Source organism: Prorops nasuta, unplaced genomic scaffold (genome assembly GCF_024137725.1).
Source record: "Prorops nasuta isolate Cenicafe-Biocafe unplaced genomic scaffold, Cenicafe_Pnas_1.2 PNAS00003, whole genome shotgun sequence".
NCBI lineage: Eukaryota > Metazoa > Arthropoda > Insecta > Hymenoptera > Bethylidae > Prorops > Prorops nasuta.
Window position 1 is genome coordinate 7,969,798 of NW_027116800.1, and position 24,694 is coordinate 7,994,491.

The 24,694-nt window shown below is 36.5% G+C and overlaps 3 protein-coding genes across 3 annotated transcripts; 1 reads left to right on the plus strand and 2 right to left on the minus strand.

Annotated features, from left to right (window-relative positions):
* Positions 1-13,817: 13,817 nt before the first annotated feature.
* On the minus strand, positions 13,818-16,476 carry LOC136785699 (DNA primase large subunit-like). Its single transcript, XM_066746918.1, has 7 exons — positions 16,157-16,476; positions 15,673-15,976; positions 15,052-15,608; positions 14,838-14,981; positions 14,378-14,750; positions 14,148-14,309; positions 13,818-14,054 (listed from the first exon to the last, which is right to left on the minus strand). The coding sequence occupies exons 2-7, from the start codon at positions 15,839-15,841 to the stop codon at positions 13,900-13,902; spliced, it is 1,560 nt and encodes a 519-aa protein (XP_066603015.1). The 5' UTR covers positions 15,842-15,976; positions 16,157-16,476; the 3' UTR covers positions 13,818-13,899.
* A 390-nt stretch (positions 16,477-16,866) lies between these two features.
* Positions 16,867-19,406, plus strand: Ras85D (ras-like protein 1). The gene is made up of 5 exons (XM_066746919.1): positions 16,867-17,088; positions 17,658-17,844; positions 17,929-18,072; positions 18,160-18,363; positions 18,440-19,406. Exons 2-5 carry the CDS (start codon positions 17,716-17,718, stop codon positions 18,533-18,535), a joined length of 573 nt encoding a protein of 190 aa, XP_066603016.1. The 5' UTR covers positions 16,867-17,088; positions 17,658-17,715; the 3' UTR covers positions 18,536-19,406.
* Positions 19,407-19,543: 137 nt separating this feature from the next.
* On the minus strand, positions 19,544-24,622 carry vap (RAS p21 protein activator vap). Its single transcript, XM_066746917.1, has 11 exons — positions 24,401-24,622; positions 23,979-24,160; positions 23,725-23,906; positions 22,764-23,641; positions 22,294-22,637; positions 21,852-22,193; positions 21,488-21,755; positions 21,188-21,420; positions 20,964-21,105; positions 20,610-20,753; positions 19,544-20,533 (listed from the first exon to the last, which is right to left on the minus strand). Exons 1-11 carry the CDS (start codon positions 24,446-24,448, stop codon positions 20,456-20,458), a joined length of 2,841 nt encoding a protein of 946 aa, XP_066603014.1. The 5' UTR covers positions 24,449-24,622; the 3' UTR covers positions 19,544-20,455.
* Between the last annotated feature and the right edge of the window lie 72 nt (positions 24,623-24,694).

The following is a 24,694-nucleotide window of genomic DNA, read 5'->3' on the forward strand; positions in this document are numbered from 1 at the left end:
AATGAAATTTCCAATTAAACAAATAAAAGCTTTGGTACATTTGAAACCTAAAGATAAGTATAGTGTATATCCATAAAATGAAAACATACAAGAATTTTAATAAATTAATACTTTCTGTAATTTGTAGCAACTGAAATTTAAACAAAATTCTCCCAAGGTACAAGGCTCTCTCCTATGTATGTGTAAAACTATATATTTATAAATAAAACGTGTTGTGTAACATTGGGATTTTTCAAGAAATGGCTCATGAGGCATAATTACGACCAACATACCTACGTAGCTTATTTATTCATAATGATAATTTTGATACATGGTGGGCTGCAAGTAGTCCAACTGTGAAAAAAGATTTCGACGAACGTTACAGCATGGTGAATTAACATGACCCATGCAAACAGAAAAAATATTAGCTGGCGTTTAATCTTCGCATACATATATATATATATAGTTCATGCTTGCAAATACTAAAAAATGCTAGCTCGTACTAACGTGTCTGGTCAATTAAAGTTGGCATTCAATTTTAAACCGCTTCTCAAACTCTTTTTATTTTTCATTAACTTTGTGTGTTTGTCCATATCTCTCACTGTCTTTAGCACTTTCTTCAAGTTACGGATCATCCAGGTCTCTCTCTCTCTCTCTCTCTCCCTCTCTCTCCCTCTCTCTCCCTCTCTCTCCCTCTCTCTCCCTCTCTCTCCCTCTTTCTCCCTGTTTCTCCCTCTTTCTCCCTCTTTCTCCCTCTCTTCACTGTACACGTAAAAGCTGTGATTCGAGGTGTTTCCCATAATTTCTACGTGAGATTCCATTCTCTCTCCGGTATAAACCACAACCTTCCACGATGTTATTATTTATGCGCTATGTGCCGCGCGTACCGCGCACCATAATCTTCCTCTCTTCTATTTTTTCACTCGCCCCCGCTTTCCTTCCATACCTTTAGCGATATATCAGGCATTTAAAAAGCTTTTAATTATACACTAGTTTTAATTCATTTTAATCAAACTTAGCCCCGAGTTTCCGTCATATTTTTTCTTCATATTACCCGGAATTAACCGGTTTATCATTATTACGTCTTTATTTGCCAGTCAACCTACCGTGCTTGTAACATGCACGATATAAGGGAGAGAGAATTTCTGAGAGATTGTAATTGACGACATTTATTCGAAGTGGCATAATTTTTAGCGACAATGTAAAACGGGTTATCGGATACGTGTGGGAACACAGCGCAACTTGTCGGAATTTCAAGAACGTCGTGTTTGGTAAGGATCATAATGCGCTTTTCGGAAATTGTCCATAAAATTGACTACTGTTATTTAGTGCATTTCGCCTGGAATATCGCGATCCTCTCATTAATCGTGAAACGTCCGACGTCGATAAATCAACGGATTTGTGTGAAAAATCACAAAAAAGATCCTAGTAGTTACACAGCTTAGAATAGAGACTAGTTTGCAAAAGGAATATTGAGAGATTGACGAATATGAAATTTCCTTCAGAGAAACTATAGCTTCTTTCTAAGTTTTATCACAAATTAACTGATGAAATTAGCAGAAAACTCGGAGCAAACTGTCGCTATTGTTTATTCTTGCAAAAACATTTGAATCTGTGCAAATAATAGCACCATCAGGGACTGCAAATAAACGTATGCGGAAAGACTGGAGTACAGAGGTACATACTGGAGGTAAACATCTCGGACAGGTGAGAACAATATCACACTTTTCATTATCGCTATTTCACTTTTCCACTTATGACTCATGCGGTCCAACTTGCATAAAATTCCAATTCAAGCTTAAAGGAGTGACGCACCACGCGTTATTTCCATTTATTTAATTTCTCAGCAAACTTGTAGAGGTATGTCGTCGTATGCGTTGTACAGTTTGCTTAAAAAGTTGCAGCTGCAAGCTGAGAAAAGTTTGCGCGGAAAATCTTGTAGAGCGCGAAACGCAGCGTGACGAAAAAAGCACGACTACGAAGCTCAATAAATTTCGTCGACATGTACGAAATAGCTTAGTCTTTCCATAGCTCTCTCCTTCTCCTTGTCCAACGAATTCCGGAAATTCCTCTATAAACTTTCTACAGCGGATCGTAGCTGGAAAGAATCCTGTTCTTACTCATTTCTCACGTATATGATCCTTCACCTGTGAGAATTGTAAAATTATCGGATAAAAATTTGCCCGATATCGAAACGTCGCCAGCTTTTGACTTTGGCACCTCGCCTAGCTTTTCTCTTATTGATTAATTTTAAGATAAAAAAAAAGAGGAGAAAATGGTGCGCTTGGGTTAAAATAGCGCGATCGCGGTCTCGAAGGAATAGAGGGAAATAATCGATGGGAGAAAGCACTTGGAAAGTGCCATAATCCGCAAATGGCACTCGATTCGATCGACAAAATAGCGTGGCATGGCAGTATAACCGTTCGTGGAATCGTGGTAGATGCCTCGAGAGAAGGATAGAAGGAGGGGGTGGGGGTTAAATCGTCGGATCGTTAAAGGAGCGTTGGTTGACTCATTTCGGCTAAAGTGAGAGGTGCTCGTTGCACGAAGGAGCAAAGGAGAGAACTAGACCGGCCAGACTGCCGTAACTAAGCACACTATTTCGAGCAATCCCGTTAGTTAGTAGGAGCATCACGTCGAGGATTTATCTTGGACTGTGAACGGCTTAAGAGGGTGGCTGAGCACCTCCTGACCCCGACCAGGCCTGGTGACCTAACCTCAATCGCGCATACGTGGACGTAAAGACGAGAAGAAGAAGAAGACGAAGAAGAAAAAGAAAAGAATACTCTACTTTAGAAGAGGTGTTTCGTGAAACCCAAACACACGCACCTTATCCCTTCCTTCTCCTTCACCCTCGTATATATCCCGACGCTCTCACTCGACTCGACTTTTGTAAATTCTTATTCCACATCACCGACCACCGATAACTCTGTCCCTGCTGAATTATTTACGACCGGATCTACTTGTTTAATGCTTATATTAATGTATATACTCCTCTCGTCTTTCTTCCTTACGAGAATGTACTCTAACTTGAAAATTATTCAAAATAAATTCAAATCAATTTCCTCTCACTTTATATACCCTTTTATTTCTTAGTTTAAATAATTGCTTTACATATTATTATAGAAACAGTACATAGTATTTCGCTATATATTTAACAGGAGACTCTGCATCTTAACATAATTCGGAATCGTTAACGCGACCAAATGGAAAAGTAAAGGTAGATGCATTTAAAAAGCATATTACCTGCTCTTATCGAGCTTTAGATTTATGCGTTATTCGGTATTCCGTTCTATTTTATGAGGACGATGAAAAAACTGCCGTTCTATTATATATACTGTGTACTGGAGGCTGAGGCTGCAGGTTCGTGGGTGCAGGTGAACGTTTCAGGGAATGAGGGATTAGGGGGTAATACTGGCTGTGGGATTTCAGTAAACAGTCAGGACAGCCGCTTTCACCTTTTTCCAGTCGTAGCGCTCAGCAATGGCTCGTCAAACGTTGGGGTCGCAGATTTAAGGCTGGCTACGCGATATGTTTAAAAGAATATCCCAAGGAACGCTCGGTTTTCTCGAGGAAACCAACCCACGTCTACTTGCTAGGCAGACGGCATATTCGCTTGTCCTCGGCCACCATCTCAACCCTGTCAACACTGATTCTCCTCGTTAATGACGTCACTACGTAATACCCCATTCGTATTACCGCAATAAATAATTCTACGACTAGATCCTTGCCAACTCAAAATCCGATTTTTCCTGAACGTAAGCCTCTCCCATTACCGTTCGACGAAAGTAACGCTGGTATAGTAAGAACGAGAACATTGATTCGCTCAAACGTATATAATTTATGCTTCTTCCTCATATTGGTGATAAAAAAAATGCCATACAAAGGATCCAGAGAGATTAAAAGGATGGTAGATTTTTAGCTGGGTTCTCTAGTTCAGAGGACATTTATATAGCGCACAATTTTTAATAAGACTTAAATCCGATGGGAGCTCGTAGAATATTCGAGCGCCATTTGTCACCGAGCAGTGGCAGCAACGAGGAAAAGCAGGGAAAGCATTCTTAGCAAGGATTACGCTCTCGAGTGATTTCATGCAAGAATGCCATAAATTCTTGGGGCTTGAAAAGCAGCGAAATGCCGGGGCAATTTGGTGGACGCTCGCGTAATGAGGACGGCGTAAGGAGAAATAAATAAATTCGATGAGACGCGCGGGAGAGTTTCGCGTGTGCTCCGGTATAAAAAGGATCCTGGTATTTTTCCTGATAGATGAAAAATAATTTGAGGGAAAATGGGGCATAAAGATGGATCGTGTGTGTGTGTGTGTGTGCTTGGGAAGCAATAGAGTGTGCGTCTATTTATGTATGTGTATATATATATACCGCAAGGGAATAAGAGACAAATTGTTGAGCAAATAGAACGTGTTAATTCTGACAGATAAGGATAAGAGAGGTGGGGGGAAGGGAATAAGCGATTGGTAGTTATAACCGGTACGTGTTCGTACCTAATAGCCAGATTGGTGACTGGAGTGAATTAAGTTTAAGCTAGCGGCATTGGCGTTCGTTAGCCTTTGTCGTGGCAGCGTCGTCCTTGCATTGGTCCTTTCTAGACGAGGCCATTAACTCTGCTCATCTTACTGCTGTAAAGTACAATTGTTTCAACGCTAATTTTACCATCCCTCTCCCCGTTTTCCCCGCTTCTAACAACGCGTCTCCTCTGTACCACGAGGAAAATGCGCGATGACAAAATTCCCCTAGCTTTCCTGAATTACGAGGTAAACCCAGCTGAAATGCATTTACAAAGCACTCGAAAGCAGTGAAATCCCTCGTTTAATTAAATTTGTCCTCACTGAAATATTTTTCAAATATGTTAAGGCTACGAGAGCATTTCTTCCTTGCTAATGTAACGAGATGTCGAGCTGAAGCGTGAATTTGGCTCTTTGCAAATATATTTACATTGCTCGATGATAAGACACGGAGTTTCTACTATATATATATATATATACATATATATATATATATATAGGTATACCAAGCTTAGAAGCCAGTACAATTTACAATTAAACTCGATATTCTTCAATAACGAATGAACTTTATATTTTTCTTTGACCATACGATATATCTGGTAATATTGATGTATATATATATGGAAGACAAAATGTGAACGTTTAGCCAGGACTGGCCATCTATTATGCTAATGAAATCAGTGTCAGAGGCCAAAACTGATGAGCTTTATCGAATTAACGCTGGAAGAGTTCCTACTTAACGCTGATTATCCTGATTATCGATTATCCTGGCGCTCCTGGCACGTAGGGTCAACGATCCCTCGTCTGCTAATCAGTTTGATCGATATGCGAGGGTCGATTAAAACCGTCTGTCGTGACTGATTTATCGTTTTCACTACAGTTTATCCCTGTTGGTAAATCTCGACGATCCGGTCAGTTCTGCTTTCGGTGCAGCATGAAAATATTTTTTTTACCCTTTGATTTCGTTGAAAATGCTGTAAGAGAAGTTCGCTAAAAGCTGCGACATTTTTTCGTCGACGAATCGATGCAGGTGGTGGTGCAAATCATCCAAGAGTCCTCATCTCATGCACAATCGCGATTGACACCCTGGTGAATTCTACTGGATATTACATCCGTGACAAGCAGCGAAATCTATTTCTCGCTGCAGCACTGTCACAACCATTGCTCTCCGCTCTTCGATCCAACCCTCGCACGGTTTTTCACGCGAATAACACTTTCTTCGATATTATTTACTCTGTGGAAATTCAATAAGCTTTCGCCTAATTCCGCACCGCAAAAAATTATCGAGACAATTATTTTTCGATTCTAAATACTGGATTCCATACGAGTAAAGAGAAAAGAAAAACAGCGAGTCGAATTAGGAGAGTCATGGGTGGACAGAGATAACCGCTCCGCTACGATGAGACTTGTAGGCACCCCTTATATATATGGTATATATATTATACAATATATATATATATATATAGAAAGTTCAATGCGAAAGGAGAATCAAAGGGAACTCGGGTGAAGGAAGAATTACGAGGTAGCGGACAGTGTTGAGAAGATAAGACAATGCTGAAAGAGGACAGAAAGGGGATAAATGGTGAAAGGAGGGGGGGGGGATGAGGTATTAGAAGAAACATTGGATTTTTGTGGAAAAAGGACAAGACGCTTCCTGATCGGAAAGGGCACTTTCGGTATTGTAAGCCTGGATATCCTTATCAAGGGCCATCCTCTTATCTGCTTCAAACTCGGATGATCACGCGGCACGGGAAGCTTTGAAAAAGCAATCGTGTTACATTTTGCCGAATTCGCGCCATACGTTACCACATTTTTTCCCCTCTTTCTTCCACCCCACATTTTTAACCGTTCACCTCGTTATTCTTTCAATATCCTACACAAAAAACAGAAATTGCGCGCGTATCGAATACACCGGGAATGGACGCAGGGGTCGAGTGATAAAAAAAATCCATTCTAGGAAATTCCTTAATTTTGTCCAATATCTCGATAATTAACCAATCGTATCGAAAGGCAAAAAAATGCTGAGGAATGGAGAAAAATCATGAGAAATTTGTGAAATGGCAGATATAAATTATGTTGGCCTGTCAGGAGGATCTTGGGGGATTAAATTTATTCTTGGATTATCGCGCGCGGCTCTCCGGTCAATCCCTTCCCTTTAAAAAGCACGGGGGGATGGGAAGCTTTATATTAAAATCCGTCGACCGTATACGACCAAGCGTGGTATGGTGGTCGATAAAAAAGATTCGAATTTCAAGAAGGGAGCGGCGATCGTGCACAAAATTTGTCGACGATTACCGGCCATTCGTCCCGATCCCTTATCTTTTATTCGTAGATGATCGACGAGCCAGCCTTTATTTCACGAACCCCGCGATTATTTAATTCGCACCATTCGCACTGCTACGGAAAATTGCCAAAAGAAAAAGAAGTGGAAAAACAAAAGGATTTCACGCTGACCGTGAGAATCGCAAAAATTATTGCCATCATTTTTCACACTACGTGTAAATAAAAAAACAATGGCTAGTGAGTTTTGACGAACGCTGCAAATTGCAGAGCGTACGCGTGTATATCCGTGTTTATACACGTATACAAACATCAGATTATCAATATTTGAGCGAGCCCGTATGCTCGCTCGAAATATTTTCAAAAATACAATTGCACGAGGCACTCCCCGATTCTTAGTTAATTAACGAAAATTGCTATCACGGTTGCGTAGGAGTAAATTACCTGTCTGGCTGTATGGATGGTTGCGTTGCGCGTGTATACCTGAAGAAACATATACAAGACGCTCTACCGCTATTAATCTTCTCGCGAGAGATAACGATGTCAATTAAATTTCATAGTCGGCGTGGATTGTAGTGCAATGGGAATTGCTGAAACGAGAGAGAAACAAACAAATATAAATAGAGGGGGCAAAGTATATCGGTAAGGATTGGCTAATTACGAAGCAATTCGCTTCATCGCTAATTACAGCGTCAATTAAATGCAACGGACGACGCATTTAAAGCACGCCATTTTCTCGGCTAGCCAAGGGCGGAAGTGTGTCGGGAAGCCGAGGGGGCTCGTTATCCCCGTGTAAGGCTCTCAGACAAACAGCCTCATTTGTCACGCGTTGACCTCTACAGCTTTCCAAGCCTCGTCCTTCCCCACTTCAAACTTTGTACCGTGCCTAAAGAAATATAACAAATGCCACCCACCCCCCACTCCTTTCAACAACAGTGTCATCCACGAAATTCCTTCAAATATTCCAAAAGATATCCCTGTGTCAGTGCGGAATACATCGCGACGACCAACTTTCCCCACGCTTTTTTTTCACGCACAAAATCCATTTTACCCCATTGATTTTTTCGTCGAGCCACGTACGCTCTTACAGACACCACGGAACCAATGTATTCGCAAGCTCCGAAACGGAACTAAACTGACGTGCCTCGTCCGTTCGGCTGCCTGCCTGTCTGGCCAGATATTCTATAATATGCATTCGTATATACATAAACTTCTCTTTCTTTTGCACAAAAACAAGCCACAGGGACGATTTTTTAATTTTAAGCCGAAACGTCATACCCCCCCCCACTTTCCTTCTTTCTCTCCCGCGACTCCGCTGGCCGAGTTTCAAAATTTAATGCCAGAGTATGTACTACGCATATATACCAACATATATATACACATATGTACTAGCTCTGTATAATATTTCTATAATACACGTGGTGTAACACACCACAAATTTCAACATTTGCAGCTGTGAATTTTAGAAACGACTTCTTTCTCTCATTAAACGCACGGTATACGCTGAAATTTCAAACAACTGATTGGATTACTGGGAGCCAAGTGATATTCGACGCTTAACAAGAAATATCTCTCCTTACTGACAGCTGTGACGTAGGCACTCGACTATAATTGCATTTGTTGCAGCTTGCCGTTGTTTCCCACGGTGAATTTTCGTTGAAAAATTTTCTTCTCCTCTTTCGTTTTTTCCGATGTATAGGCGCAGCTCAACATCCCCATTTACGCCGGTACAATTACTCGAAGCTGATTTTACACGAGAGTAAAAGCAGTTATTTATTCGATTGCGGAAATGGGAAGTTGTACCCCGCATGAAATCCTGTAATTTCATCGAATTTCTTGCTCTTATCCGTCGCGTCGCCTCACATGTACCACCACTTCCATGACTAATTCCCGAAAGCTCCCTCCCTAGGAGGAAATTTTAATTAAGAGCAAAACTCGCGCGCTCGCCAGTTCAATAACGATATCGCCAGCGCTCGCGCGTTAAATATATATACTGATTAATTAGTCCTTATAGCATACGCCGTTCACCAAAGCTTGCATCGATTACCATATGCTAATTGATTCGGTATACTGCACAACTGCCAAGTTTATCCTCCATCAGAAATTTGTCGTTATAATTCGAATGCAAAGGTAAGACATCGCGATCTCCCATATCTATATCGATATAAAATACGCAAAAAGCTGAACCAACGGCAAATATTCCTGCAATATCCTCCATGCAGAGTTTTTAACGTAACTTTAATAAAATTTGCATTAGATATATCGGAGAACAGCGCGACATCCATCGAATTCACCGTACACGTCAGTTTTACGAGGAAGCTCACAAGTAATCATTTTTCTCCCTTTTCATTCGACAGAATTTTATTAGGTTAATTGACGTACTGGTATTCTGTATATATAACGTACACGGTAGTCCAGGATTCAGCGACTATTGAAATTCTGCATGAGAATTACATTTGCATTTTAGCTGGAGAGGAGATGAGAGGAAACTGTTGTACGGATCGATGCACGTCATCATTTTTCAAGCTCGATCCCTGCAGTTAAATAGATTTTAGTTTTAAAGTTGGCATAGATCGATTCGGTTCGCACGGTGGCTGTACATATATATATATATATATATATATACATATAGAGCTATGATGCAAATAGCAACTTAACTCATGAGACGCCGAAAGTTTGGAGATTAATAATTTCCCGTTCATTTGGCGCTCGATGCTTCGACTTTCTCGTTAGCCGCACGAAAGGATCTGACCACGTATACTATAACCTGATAATTCCGGTACATAATTCCACGAGTTAACAATACTCTTGCGGGTCAACGCGCACTCGGCTGGTAATGAGGCGAGGTCGAGGGACCGATGACGAATTAAACAAGCCTCTGTATGAATTTCGCGAGAGGGAAAATCCTGCATTTCTATATATATAATACATAAGCTATATAGCACTGTTTATGATCTTCGTCTCGTTTCCCTGTTACACTATTAACACTTCATTGACGTGGACCTGGTTGGACCACGCGAGATCGAGAGCTTGTTGCGTCGAGTAATAGTTTATCAGGCAATAACCAGATTCCACGTCGAATTAGGATTGTAATATGGAGGAAATGACGGCACGTTCCATCAGGAGTAGCGCAGCAACACTGTCAAACTTGCTGAAACTCAAATAATACAGCCGAGCATAAAGCCAGGTATACATATAACGAACTGGTAAGTTAACGCTTGCTGCAATTATTTATGCTTCGAGGATATTCCGGAATGTGCGCGCGAAACTCGCATCGGTTAATGGGATCTCCTATACTCTCGCTGTATTAGTATCGACGATGTAAAAAAAAATGCCTCGCGGTTTTTCTCTCTTTGGTGGAAGAAGCATTAACCGGAAGCGACGCGCGGACGGGGTAAGAAGTTCATGAAAGTAAAACGCGAGACAGGAGAGAATGGAAGGGGTTGCGTGGCAGGTTATGAAAGCGGCGCGCATAATATTAGCATATCTTCGACGTTGCAAGGAGCATATCTGCATGATAGAGCACATCGAATATCGCGAGGCACCGAGCAGCCGCGCCGCGTGGCGAACAAGAAGAGCTGCGAGAACCTCCTGGAATTCTCAATCCTGCATGGACCGAACTGCACGGCACCAGTGCACCAATCTCCCCTTATACACGCACTTCTTATATCCTTGCACCACTGCCTTGATAACGCCTTACCTACGTCACTTTATACATATATAAGATTACACTTATGCTACATGTGTGTGTGTGCATATATATATACTTAACTGAATCGATCTCCCTCTTGAGCGATGATATGTTGACTTTACACCCTCTAGTATAGCATTTATATAACACATCATAGCGTCGAGTATTTCACTCGTAAGATTATTAATTCGCCAACTATATTCCATAGACTTTATTAAAAGTTTAAGTTTGCTAAGAAAGTGATAAACCTCTCGCGAAGAATTTCATTAACGATCCAATAATTTAATTAGTACAAAGTCCAAGTTTTCTTCAGTCGAGGAGAAACTATACCGTCTCTTGCGCTAAAGAAGCACACTTTTTTTATACATAGCAGCTTAATAGAACTTCATGCTGAGAGAAAAACTTGTATTTGGCGCGCGAGAATTTTCTGTCGAAGAAAATCAAAAGACAGCTCACGTTTGATATTGGATTTTCTCCTTATTGTAGTACGATGAGATTAAAGATTGAAGTAGATTCTTATTAGATCGGTGCGTATATGTGTACATGTACATATATATATATATATATATATACATATATAAATATATAGCTATTCAGTTGTTTAATGCAAAGCTCTGGAGTGTGGAAAGTGGAAGTAGGACTCAGTAGGTAGTGGTAGTAGGAGTCATACGTATACGTAGGTAGAAGGGCAGCAAATATGAGAGCCGAATTTATTTAACCCCCAAACGATTGGGAGGAAGAAAAAAAAGGGGAGAAAATGCGAGGGAGAATAGTTTTACAAGGTTAAAGCGAGAAAAGAGAAATAATGGAAAGAACGAGATCTGTTGGATTTTGCGTACGGCAGGAGGAAGAAGAAGAAAATTTGTATGATGAAGTATCACGCGAGGCTGGGAGCAATTTGATTTCCATAAAAGTTCCCAAGGGAAAAAAGAGAAAAGTGCTAGCGATTGGTTCGGATGGCGTTATTACAAACAAACCACCCGTTACTGCCATTTGTCGAGATCAATACGGTACAGCATATGATTTTTATTTCGATCACTCGGTCATTACTATTGACATTATTTTGAAATGCGTTATTCTGCAGGTAACAAATGCAACGAAACGTGCACCAACCTACATATTACCCCGGGCGGAAATGAAAGCACGGAGGGTATGATACTGCTGAAATTTAACAGAGAAATAATCGAGAAGAACGGCCAGAAAAATTCTGTCAAGCTAGAACTGATGACCCCGAAGAGTTACGTTCCGTTGGCGAACCCTACGAAATATCCGCGTCCTCCGATAATAATTCCCAAGAGTCTCGGAAGGACCACCGGCGGAAGATGCGCTAAAGAGAAATTAGACAAATTACCATTGGCCTATTGCAGTGATAATCCAAAGTGTGCGGGGAGAAAATGCACTTGCATGATGAAGTGAGCCGTGCAAAGCAAAATCACGTATCTGCAGGGAACAAGTTATCTCGCATTCTTTACGGCTAATCCGGAAGAAAGTGGCTACCATTACCTTCCGCGTAGTACAAACTGAAACTTTGGCACCGGATCAGAGCGTAGAAATTTACGAGTTTCGCCGGGCTTCGCCACTTTCGCAGCCTGGGTATTAGAAGCTGCAAAACAAGAAGAATCGAAAGCTTGAATAAATCTCTCTCGCTCGGCAAGCTTGCGAGCTCCAGATAAATTTCTCTCAAAGCCTCACCTCTATCAAGAATTAACCCTCAAAATTTTCCTGCATCCTTCCACTTTTCCATAATGTATCCCCGTGTACGCAAAGTCAAGCGATAAATAAAATGATTTTCACTCGCTAAGCCTAGTATTTATAAGATTTGCAAAGAAGCGATTAATCATAAGAGCTGCTGCAAGAGACCGCTAACACCTGTCGCAGCTGCATCTCGCTAGGATTTCCGAAAGGGACGAATAATACTGACTGAGGAGCGCCTTGATCGACAAATATTTTCCACCTAGTTAAAATATTAATGATATATATGTATATAATTATATAATAATTTGCGATAAAGGGACGTTTCCAATAATAAACGGGAAAAGACGATCAAAGGGACATGATTATTTGGTTAGTCAAAGATATGTATACAAAAGAAATAAAATATTCATAAAAAGGACGTTTGGCGCAAACTGCCATGGAAATATTATACCTGTATAGCTTTGCAAGGCAGAGAAATACTTTAACGAAACTATTTCTTTAACAACGGAAGAAGAGTTGGATATTTAATACACAGTATCAAGTCTTTTATACATCATGTGAAATAAGAAAAAACTGATAGCAAACGAGACAATTGAAATATGCGAATTCAAGACAATTTGATCTCTACAGTTTTTTTTTATAATATTCTACATATTAGGAATATAAAAGTGCAGAGGTAAGAAACGCGATTCCTCGATATGTTACTTTACAAATGAATATGAAGAATATTTCCTCGGAGTGAAGAGTGCGTGTAGCTGAAAATGAAATTGAGGAGGACAATTTAGGAGCCGAGGACAAGGATGGGATCGAGGGGTCAGAATGATAAAGTATGCCATTTGTCTGTGGCGTAAAATACTACGGTTACTCGCTCTACTACACGGTCATATTATTGACCCACGCTACTGCTAGCTTCTTCGCTTAATTCATAAAACATATAAATCTGTCTTTCTCTGATACTTAAAACGGACCTATCTGACTACTGCGAGTAGAAAGTACATTTATCGTGCAAACCTACCTGTGCTATCTACCGTTTCTCAATAATTTGTTATTTCTACAGCTACAAGTTAAAAGAATCCTTAAAATAAACATATTTTTCCTCGTGTACTCCTACAGCCAATACTCCTACGTAAAAATTAGCTTTTAATCTCCACATTAAGCCTATCTTCCCTTCTTAACATATAAAAGTAGAACGATAAAAATAATTTAGTGCAATATGGATAAACATAATTGTATCATCTACAATTGTGTATCGAAAATAAGCTTAAATAATAAAATTTTTGATCCGGTAGGACATAAAAATTATAAGATGTTGAGAAGCAACGGAGAGAGAGAGAGAGAGAGATAGAGTAGGATATTATAAAGGAAGCGAGGCTTGATATTGCGATGAAGGGGATTTACACCTACACCTTAGCCACGAATAATGCGATAGAATCTCAGTAGGTCCACGTAGGGGATCCTCGCAACAGGGTTAAATTTGCATTTCTCGGCGCTTTAGTCCAAACAACATACTAGCATTATGCAAATCTTGATTTGCCTCGGTACAAAATCTCATAAACCTACCTCTAAAAATAATCTCATCACTATCATTTCTGATTTAACTTAATTCTTTAATTGCTCCTTATATGAAAGAAATACCCATAAGAATTATAAGATTATCAAAAAACTTTATTTTATAAATTCAAGTAAAATTTCTATATACATAACATACAGTACAATATAATTAATAATTATATTAAACATCTGAATCGTCAAAACTATCATCGATGCTTAAATCACTCTGAACATTCTCATTCGAAATTACTATTTCCATCGATTTTCGAGACATTTTCAATACTTTTTCATTATCTAACACTCGTTGCACAGCAGGACTTATGTGAAGCTTTTCATCTATAAATATATATATATATATATATATGCATATACAATCTATAATTGAATCAAATTAAAAATAACTTTGAAATAAGTCAAGTAAATGATTACCAGGATTTAGCATATCCTTATAACCCGCAAAAGCCGTCAAAAAATATTCATGGGGATGAGTAACTGCCATATCATAAGTGCATCCATGTAAATCATCCAAGTAAGCTTTACAAGCCCCTTTATAATCTCCTCGATTACTTTTATTCACAATATCTTCAATATCTACAATTGAATAAGCAATTGCATATATGATTGTAAAGTAGGTATATATATTTCTATTAAGAGTTTACCTCTAATATCAGACTCTCTCAATTTTTCTTGAAGAGCATCAGAAGGCAGACTTTTATATGGACAACTGCAGCAATCGTTTCCAGAACCAAAAAAAATGACTTTCTCACATTTAAATGGCTGATAGTCTGCTTTCCTTCCTACTTCTCCAAAAACATGTCTTAGCCAATATATATACCTGTTAATTGTATCAGTACTTTCATTTACATGTTTCAAAAATTCTGCTTCCCAAAAAACCTCTGCTTCATTCAGAGGTATTTGAATATTTTTTAAGAATAAAGCATAAAGGTATCTTCCATTGTTTCGTAGATGATGATGTTTTCTTAAATGATTATGAAAATCCTTCATGCAAAGTGGATAGCATATCTTTGATAACTTTAAATAACAAATTCATATGATTAATAATTAACATTTGGATAAACTACTAGACAAAATAGTTTACAAAATTTCATTAAAATTTACCATATCTAATTCTTCTATAGGCACATTGCTATTAATAGCTTTAGATTCAATCTGTACTTGTGAGTTCATTTCTCTGGTAACAAATAAAAATAAATGCTGCCATCTACTATCAGATTGCAATTTGAGCCTAAGCTGTTTTGCCTTCTATAACAAAATTTACAAGCATATATTAATACCAATAGGAAAACTATTTTATTCAACTTTTATAAAATACCTGTAATGTCTTATTAAGATTTTTTGTAAAATCATGCAATATCATCCACCCCAATAATGACTCTGGCAGATATACTTTATTATGGCAAGCATAAATTTTTCTTTGTTTAACCAAATATAGGTAACAACGTTTATTTGCTTCATAAAAGTTAGTTGTATCTACATCTTCAACATATTTTATCAATGCATTTCTCATTTTATCTTTGGCTTCGTCAGAAATGGCTTTATATTTCAGCCCATTAAGTGCTACGAAGAGTTTTAAACTACCAGTATCTAGTAGAAATACTCTTAACTTAAATAATCTCTTTTCTTGTTTCACAAACCAGCGCTTCTGTGCTTTTAAATTAGAAGTAACCAATTTTATAAGAACATGAGATGCATTATCCTTTAGACGAGCATCAACAGAGTCTTTATTCTTTGGAGGAATTGGTGGGCCATTTATAATCGTGTTATAATAATCTAAATTATTATTTTTCAATTCTATCGATAATTCAAATCTACATTGCTCCAAAGTTTTTCCTTGAATAGTTTTATAAATATTTTCCACAATTTGAAAAACTGTAATCCCAAGTTAAACTTGATTTAATACAAGGCACCAAAATCTTTTTTAAACAATACTTACGCTTTAATCTATCCTTTATTATGTTTTTATAGTCCATCAAAAATGTTTCTTCAATTATAAAAGAATTATACATGGACAAATCATGTTTGGTAATTAATAATTCTGCTAACGCTTCCTCATAATTTTCAACACTGTAATCCTCTTTCTTATATCTATTAGTGGGTAGCATTTTTTGCTAAGTATTTATCTTGATAGTGGTAATAGGAAAATTGAGTTCGTTTGGTCCATACACCTCATATGATTCTTGATCCTAACCATCCTAACTAGTATAAAACAACAAGGGAACGTAACGTGGGCAACGTGGCTGAACGTGCACCCATTACATACATATTTACAGCGAAATGAAAATGTAAATTGTAATGTGTTTGATGTTATTTGGGTTGGGTCAGGTTGGATATTGGGGCAATGGGCACTATTGGGTGTATATTATCAACGCAAACTATCGGTCAATTTTTGCACTTTCCTAGGGTGTAATTTATCTTACCGGTAGAGTGATAGTGTAAATCTTTCGAAAAAATGTTCACTACATGCACTCATCTACAAAATTTACATCTGTGCCTAAATCCCGGAAGTGACATATATATATATATATGTATATGGAGTTTAAAAACTGTAGACACTGTAGTTTAGAGAGCAATTGGTAGTAATATTTCTTAAGATTTCAATAATGGCCGTTATGACAAATAAAAATACAAGTAAACATAAAATATTAATGATGTACAAATTATAATAATATTATAATTTCAAATGAGTATTTAACGTTAAATATAACTAAGCAAATTTAATTAACATTAAGTACTCATTTGAAATTATTATTATAGTCTGTATCATACATATTTTATATTGATTTGTATTTTTCTTTGCCAAAACTGAACTCTCTCTTAAAAAAAACTACTGCTAACGCTGTCAAGTGACTATCAACTTTTCCCCTAACGTCTCTTCAGGAATTTAGGCTCATAGATGTGATAGATGTAAATTTTACATGTAGATGATTGTAACAATGTACGTAATGTGAAAATTTTTCCGAAAGATTTTACAGATCTTTACTCTTTACACTCTTTAACATTTTACACTACACCGAAATACAGTAAGGGCGCTGCGAACGCTGAGACACAGCGAATAATTTGTAGCCCCTGCGGCCCCTGCCGCCTGCGTAGTACATACTATCTTTCAATATGGCGGACTTGGCAACGCTGCTTGCCCCTTGCCAGTTCTCTTTCTCTTCAGACTTCAACAAGGCAATATCTCCAGACTCCCCCTAGCAATAAAACCACATTTTGTACGTAGGAATTGGGTCTATGTATTGCTCATCACCCAACACCCTACATTAATTCATAACAGTTAAAGTGATAGAAGAATGCAATAAAGTAAAGCTCCGGTGAAGACTGTGAAATGTATTTTTAAACTACAAAACTGGTAAGACTAATCCCGTCAATCTGAAATTTTCTTTTATCTGTTGTTCAATATCTACACAGATTTTTTTGTTAATCAACTACATCTATCCAAAGTACATTCCAAAAGTTATCTCTCGTGAAACACCATGAGTTCTGATAACTTTTACTCCGATTATCTCATTAAATAATTCTCTAACGATGACTAACATTTATAAGTCATACATGGGACAGCTTCTCGTAATTATTTTTAATCATAAGCTACATTTACCTACATTCGCTTAACAGTGTTGTTGAGTAGCTTTGTGACAGTGACTTAGGTTATTTAAAGATATGATTTAGGAAATACATACTCTTCGAGTATGCGTAAATAATACAGTAATCTGTTAATTAAGATCGGAACGTTAAATTGGCTTGGTCGAAGGATTATTCTAGACAGATAATTAATCTGGACAGTTTTATGTTTATAAATTAAGAACAAAAAGAACCCTTCTAAAATAAATACAAATATTTTAATTTTAAACATTTCTGCTTTACTAATTTAAAAAGATAAATTGCTTATTTTAATTCAAGTTTTGGTTTTGCACATTTTAGAGATAAAACGAAAATAGACTACCAAAAATTATTATAATAGTAGGAGTAAACTTGTATCATGACAGAATATAAACTTGTCGTTGTTGGAGCTGGAGGTGTTGGAAAATCTGCACTTACAATTCAACTGATACAAAATCATTTTGTGGACGAATATGATCCTACTATAGAAGATTCTTATAGAAAACAAGTAAGTTTGGAGTTGGCTATTAAATCGATAGTTTTAATCATATTGAATTTTAATTAACAATAACCATTTCAAAATTGGTATTAGGTTGTCATCGATGGTGAGACGTGCCTTTTAGATATCTTAGATACAGCTGGTCAAGAAGAGTATAGTGCAATGAGAGATCAATATATGAGGACAGGTGAAGGATTTTTATTGGTATTTGCAGTTAATTCAGCAAAAAGTTTTGAGGTAAGTCATATCTTTCGCTTTATAAGAAAACATTAAAAAGAAAAGGTAATGGTTGAAATATCAGAATATTTCATTATTATCTTATAGGACATAGGGACTTATAGGGAACAAATAAAAAGGGTTAAAGATGCTGAAGAAGTACCAATGGTACTTGTTGGTAATAAGTGTGATTTGCAATCGTGGGCAGTTAATATGGCACAGGCAAGAGAAGTTGCAAGGCAATATGGGGTACCATTTGTTGAAACTTCTGCGAAAACCAGAATGGGTGTTGACGATGCATTTTATACCTTGGTAAGGTCTTAAATATAGTATTAATTAATCAATGTATTGATTCTATGTCAGACTTAATGTATTGGTTATTATGTAGGTAAGAGAGATAAGGAAAGATAAAGAACAAAGAGGTAAAGAAAAACGGAAACGTCGAGAAAAAGGCAGAAGAAGACATAGGTGTTGCCTCCTTTAAAATAACATGATAAATACTAATTCCCTTATTTGATACATAAGCCTAAATTTAATCATTTTAGGCTAGTAATAATTTTATGCACAATTTTGCAGCTTACACCATACATTATTGAAATTGATTGTAAGCACAAATTTTTTTATATATGAAAACATCTGGAAACGCAGAAAAAATAATCATAATATTATTGTATAATATTGAATACAATTTTACTCATTGAAATATGCTTTATTAAAAAAGAATGTTTATTTGTCTCATAGACAATTTTGGTGGTCACACATTGCCATAAGTAATTTTTTATACACCAGAAAGGAAATGTGCTTAATCCTTGACTGTATGTTTTAAAAGTCAAACTTAAATTTAAATGCTATTCCATTAACTAATTCTATGCATTGCACTGTACATTCAAATCAATATAAAGATTCCTATGATATATTACTGAACAATCATTATACTCTATATGATCAAGGGTTAAGTTATACATAAGCAATGTAACAGTACAATTGTAAAATGCTGATCTACACTTAACGCGCAAACTTACTATTAGAATTTGCCTACAAGCGTAATAAGATTACGCGATACATTTACATTAAGTATAGTTCTAATCGTCTAAAAGAAGCATAATAATGTTAAAATTTTTATAATTGAGACAATTATGTGTAACCATTACTCACTTATCTTAATAATTTCAGAATGTTTAGGATACTATTGATCATTGTTGTACATGTATACTTGCATGAATGCATCAAATAATTGACATTATACAATATTCAGTCTTAAAGGATTGGTAATTTTATAATGTTCAAATTTCATTTGACTACTCCAAAGATGTAAAGAACCAAAAAATGTAATATACTTATTGGATCATAACAAAGCATGGCCGTGTATTTATAATTCAAATGCAATTTAATTTTGACTATCACTTTCTAGCAGTATACAAAGATGAAGTAGCAAGTAAGCCTGAGACGGTGATATCATTACCTGATGTAAAACTGGTAAGCCTCAATTAGCGAGCCCATTTTGCTCGACCTTAGAGATTCACATTTTGGAAAGTTGAATACATTTTGCTTTTCATGCAAAAATACTAAATGCATGACTTAGGAGATATACATTTCGTACGGTATTAAAAAGCATTCTAATAATTAAAAATATTAATCATGTCATTTTACGAATTATATTAATTACCGACCACCAAAATTCATATATATATATATATATATATATATATAAATATTTTATTAACATATTTTTTTAAAAATTTTTTATCAATTTATAGGCACCTAAAATCCAATATAATACTCGTTATACATATAATGGAAATGCTACAATAATACAAGTACGTAATATGTAATAGAAAAAAAATGTTTAAAGTAATAATAAAAACGTTTATACATACTAATATCAGTGGCTTTTACTCTCGTTTATAGATACATTCAGAACTTATAAAAATATGTAGATGTATATTAGCAAAAGTGTTCAGGGATAAAGCAAATATTAAAAATCAATTTTTATATGAATTTTTCATTTATTTTCGATCATCTAAATAGATATAAAATTGGTATACGTCTATAATATTCTGTATGTAACTATATCACTGTCATGTATTGATACTATATACGCATTACATACTATTTTCTAATTACATATGAAATAGATATACATATATCTGTATATATATATATATATATATATATATATATTTATAGTGTATATAATAGGCTTGTGTGTATATCGGAATATCGTATATCGTGTGTGTACATATATATATGCATGTACATATATATATATATGGCACGTCAGTCTGTAAATTTAATTTTTAATTACACGTATTTTTAAATACTACCGCATATAATTTTTTACCGATACGTATTAATTATTCCGTCGTGTTTGGCATTATCAATGGCGAAAATGATACTTTTAGCACTACCGTATCATTTCCATGTACTTTTGCTTATGCTTAGTTAACATCTCAGTCACAGTCACCAGTTGTTTTATTGTTGGCTAAGAGCAAGAAATATAAACAAGTGATTATTTATTGTTAATATAATATTTATTATTAACGTTAAGAAAAACTCACCTGAGTTTTCGATAACACTTGAAGCTCTTTTAGGTGAGAAACGCATATGTGATGCAGTGTTGCGAGATCCCTTGCAGTATCAGATACAACAGCGCTTTTGTTCCTCGGGTCTGTGTTTTCCGATTCTGGCTTGTCCGTTACGTTCTAAATGTAAGCCAATTAAGTTACTAATACAAAGTTTCTTTTGTAGCTATAAAATTCTGGCAGTATTTTAAAATTTATACTACTAATACCGGCAGTACTTACATTGTCTTCAAATGTTTAACATAACGTATGTATATAGAAAAATTCGATATTGGCAGTAATTTTAAAATACACCTCCTATATAACATTTCGAAAGAAATGAGTACTCACAGATAGCTGATCAAGGAATACGACCATGCGCTCTTTATTTTTTAGAATAAAAGGATTAACAACTTCCATGTATGGCTCTTTGCCCCCAAATTCTACCAAATTTGCCAAATTTTGTAGGCATTTTGCCACCATTACCAAAGATCTGCAAATAAGTTTTCATTCATGACTACCTAAAGAATCTTTTCTCCTCTTATGCTTAAGGAGTCAATATTATATTCAATTACCTAGCTGCTGCTGGTGGTGGAGGCTCAGCAATTAAATTGAATGATCTCGGATTTAAGATTGCAGGACACAGCAAGCGTAAAAAGATAAAACCGCTGACGACTCGAGTTCTTACTAATCTTTCGTGAGGCCATTTGGCAAGTACCGCCCTTTGGAGACAACCACAAATATATCTTAATGTTCTTGGACAAGCATCGGGACTTGTAAATATATTCAAGGTTACTCCGTCCAATACCTAAAAAAAAGCAAATAAACTCTTAGTCAGTTAAAAAAAAATAAATCAATCAATGATCGATGCTTACTTGTAATAAAAACTCTGCATTGCTGCAAGCATCTTCCGGGGAATCCATTTTCGTTGGATTCAATTCACAACTTTGCTTGCTCTCAATTAATTTAACTATCGTGTCTCGTAAAGCGGCTTTTAAAAATGAAGTACAAACTGATTTCATGTACAGATCCATCAATGTAGTTGTCAAACTGGCTGCTCTGAATAAAGTAGGTGTTTCGTCTTCCTTATCTACCTCAGCTTGATTTAATGAACGTAAGAGATCCGCCTCCTTTCGTTCATGCCTAAAAATCATAAATATTTCAAATTCTTTACATGTGAAAGTCAGTATGCAAAATTTCTCCCTTTATCAAAATCTTGATTATCTTGAATCAACCGACCTAAATATTCGAAGCAAGCTATTTGCCAATGGCACTCTATCCAAATGACAGACGTCAGCTAAAGCTCTAACGACATGAAGCTCTGGATCTAATAGTAATTGTTGGAGTGGGCTATACTCTTCCGGTGGCATAGCAAGATCATGCCTGTACCTTAGCCGTAAGCGTAATGCTCCCCATTCGCCTATAGGTGTAACGCCTGAAAGTGGATACCACTCGTCCATCTCTTCCCCATTATTTAAGCTCGATAATTCCACAGTCAATTCAGCGACTTCAGTATCTTTGCTTCGTTTCCCTTTATTGTACAGAGTTAATGAGAATGACATAACATCTGGCGGCACGTCTCTATGGAATCATGAACAGAAAAAGAAAAAAAAAATTAATTCTGATTATTAATGAAACATAGTTTGGTTTTCACTTGATCTATTGTTAGACTTGTACTTACTCTAGAATGAATTCTTCATCCCAGAGTGGATGTGGTCCCGTTTTGACTTTTGTGCGAGCAACTTTGACGTTGTTTAAAGCCACTATGATGAAAGGATTTGGAACTAGTTTATAAGGAAGTCTATGGGCGTCTAAAATATGAAGATGCAGCGAGCGCAATTCGCGTAGTCGAGCGACTTTTGGAGCGCGAGTAAGTTGTGACACACATAGAGGTTTTAAGGCATTAATCCAGTCTAAAGCATTTTCAGAATTCGGTGCTGCCAAGTATGTTATCGTGGCAAGGCATGGTAGAGCACGTTCGACTAATTGAAAGCAGTGAGGTCTATCAAACACGCTTTCATGGACCTAAAATAAATAATGTTAATTTGCATAAAATCTATCTTTTCTTAGGGAATATTTCCTATTCCGAAATGCCACGTTCACCTCTAAACTACGAAAAAAAAAAATATATATATATATACATATTTTTACCTGATACAAGTAAGCGCAGCTCAAGTCAATAAGGCCTTTCGGTTTTGTTCTTTTTGGATTGTCGTACAAATATAGATGGGTATCCGTAGCATCGACCAATAATACAAAATACAATGCTTTCCATTTCTTGTTCTTCTCAGACTTTTTCTCCAAATATCCTTGCATCTTAATTCCCTTATTCTTCTTTGCACCAGACTGTTCGCGGCATTCTCTAAGAGTGGCATATATTTTTTCAGCATGCTGAACCTCTCTATTTACCCTAACACTACCATCAGGCTCAGTTACCATTGCTTGAACCAGAGTATGACCCTCAACAATTTGCTCCTTTCTATATCTATTTATTACTGCGTCTAGACATTCGAAAGTTCTACCGCCCATTAAATATCGTACTCCTTTTTTTTCAATTCTGAATCTCTGAATTTGATTATTGATATGAAAAAAAAGGGAATAATCGCCAGGGCTGTTATCAGAAGGTCTCACCAGAAAACTACCAGGACCCGCTTTTACCAGCATATCAACAGCCTCGCTTTTAGTCACATTTGGGTGGAACCATGAAAAGACTGTATTAGGATCAATCGAATCATCCAAGTCTTCTACAAGTTCCCTGAAAATTAAACCCTGCTCACCAGTTCTATGTGCAGTTACCCATAGCCATCCATCTCCCATGTCATTATGCACAAAAAATATGTCTCCCTTCTGGAAACTCAGCTCATCTGTGTCTGGCATTTTTGTGTATGGTAGAATGGCAACTATGCGCTTTTTGTCATTTACTGGCTCAGGTGGTGGTGTTGGATGAATAAGTCTTTCCCTTTTTAAAAGATCTGAGCAATGAGTATAATAAGCAACAAGATCTAATAGGCTATTAAATTGACGACCACCTACAAAAGTGTTTTGTTCAAAAATCAAAATTGAAAGTGAAAAAATTTTATAAGTAAATCTAGAATTAAGATGATATTCTTACCAATATAATAATCTCCACAAACTGCTGTTATTCTAAAATGATTAATACCAGTTCTTCCTAGATAAGATAACACATAACTACCAGGTTTTCTGTCACTCTCCCGAACTAAATAACTTCCCATTTTACTTGCATCCCATAATCTTTCCTCAGCTGTAAATCTGTCTAATCTACCATGGTACCATCTATAAAAAAAACATGTATAGGTTTATTTGTCATGTTAAAAAGAAATTGATTGTATAATAAAAGAATTGTACTGATTTTCAGCAGGTGCAGTTAAGAGTGTAGCATTAGCACTGTCTGGTTCCTCTGTATCTTGAATATCGTCTGGAATATTTTCTAGAAATGGATCAAATTCATTCTCTGCATTTATAGATTCATTCTGTCCACCATCTTCACTTCCTGTGCTTGGTGACCCTCCTTTGTTGTTGTGGTCAATCTAAATAACAAAGCATAACAAATTTTTTTCTCTCTATTTTCCAAAAAGAAAAGATATCACTGATATGGAATATTAAAATTGGTAATAAAAAAAAGAGAAATAAATATTAATACATTAATTTCTAACAGTAAAAATAAAATGTAATACTAAGGAACAATTTATCATTTCTCTTTTTCTACGATAAGGTATCAAAGAATTAATAATATAATAAATAATATACTAAATAGTAGTTTTACAAACCTTAGCACTGTTAGATACACTAGGGCCTCCACGAACAAATTCTGCCATTATAGATGCATGCACTCTTTGATTTTGGCGACAATGAAAAATCTAAATAATCACTAATATAGCATTCAGCTTATTGAGATATCCTCCTCACAATTATTTACAAAGACTGACTTTTGTCAATATAAAATGTATTGACGTTTCCCGGCAGCCATTTTACACTACACCATAAGACCGACCGCCAGCAGCCAGATATGGCGTTCAGGAATTCTATTGATGTATTTAGGAACGGTACCCACTCTACCGAGT

Bases quoted from the DNA above. Each gene is read 5' to 3' on its own strand.
- vap (XM_066746917.1), bottom strand. From the start codon at position 24,448: ATGGCAGAATTTGTTCGTGGAGGCCCTAGTGTATCTAACAGTGCTAAG. The intron at 23,907-23,978 runs GTACAATTCTTT...TTTTTTTTATAG, and splicing joins ACTGCACCTGCTGAAAATCA to ATGGTACCATGGTAGATTAG. The intron at 22,638-22,763 runs GTAAAAATATGT...TATTTATTTTAG, and splicing joins GCTGCGCTTACTTGTATCAG to GTCCATGAAAGCGTGTTTGA.
- Ras85D (XM_066746919.1), top strand. From the start codon at position 17,716: ATGACAGAATATAAACTTGTCGTTGTTGGAGCTGGAGGTGTTGGAAAA. The intron at 17,845-17,928 runs GTAAGTTTGGAG...AATTGGTATTAG, and splicing joins AAGATTCTTATAGAAAACAA to GTTGTCATCGATGGTGAGAC. The intron at 18,364-18,439 runs GTAAGGTCTTAA...GTTATTATGTAG, and splicing joins ACGATGCATTTTATACCTTG to GTAAGAGAGATAAGGAAAGA.
- LOC136785699 (XM_066746918.1), bottom strand. From the start codon at position 15,841: ATGCTACCCACTAATAGATATAAGAAAGAGGATTACAGTGTTGAAAAT. The intron at 14,982-15,051 runs GTATTTTATAAA...ATTTTGTTATAG, and splicing joins ATCTTAATAAGACATTACAG to AAGGCAAAACAGCTTAGGCT. The intron at 14,310-14,377 runs GTAAACTCTTAA...ATTCAATTGTAG, and splicing joins GAGAGAGTCTGATATTAGAG to ATATTGAAGATATTGTGAAT.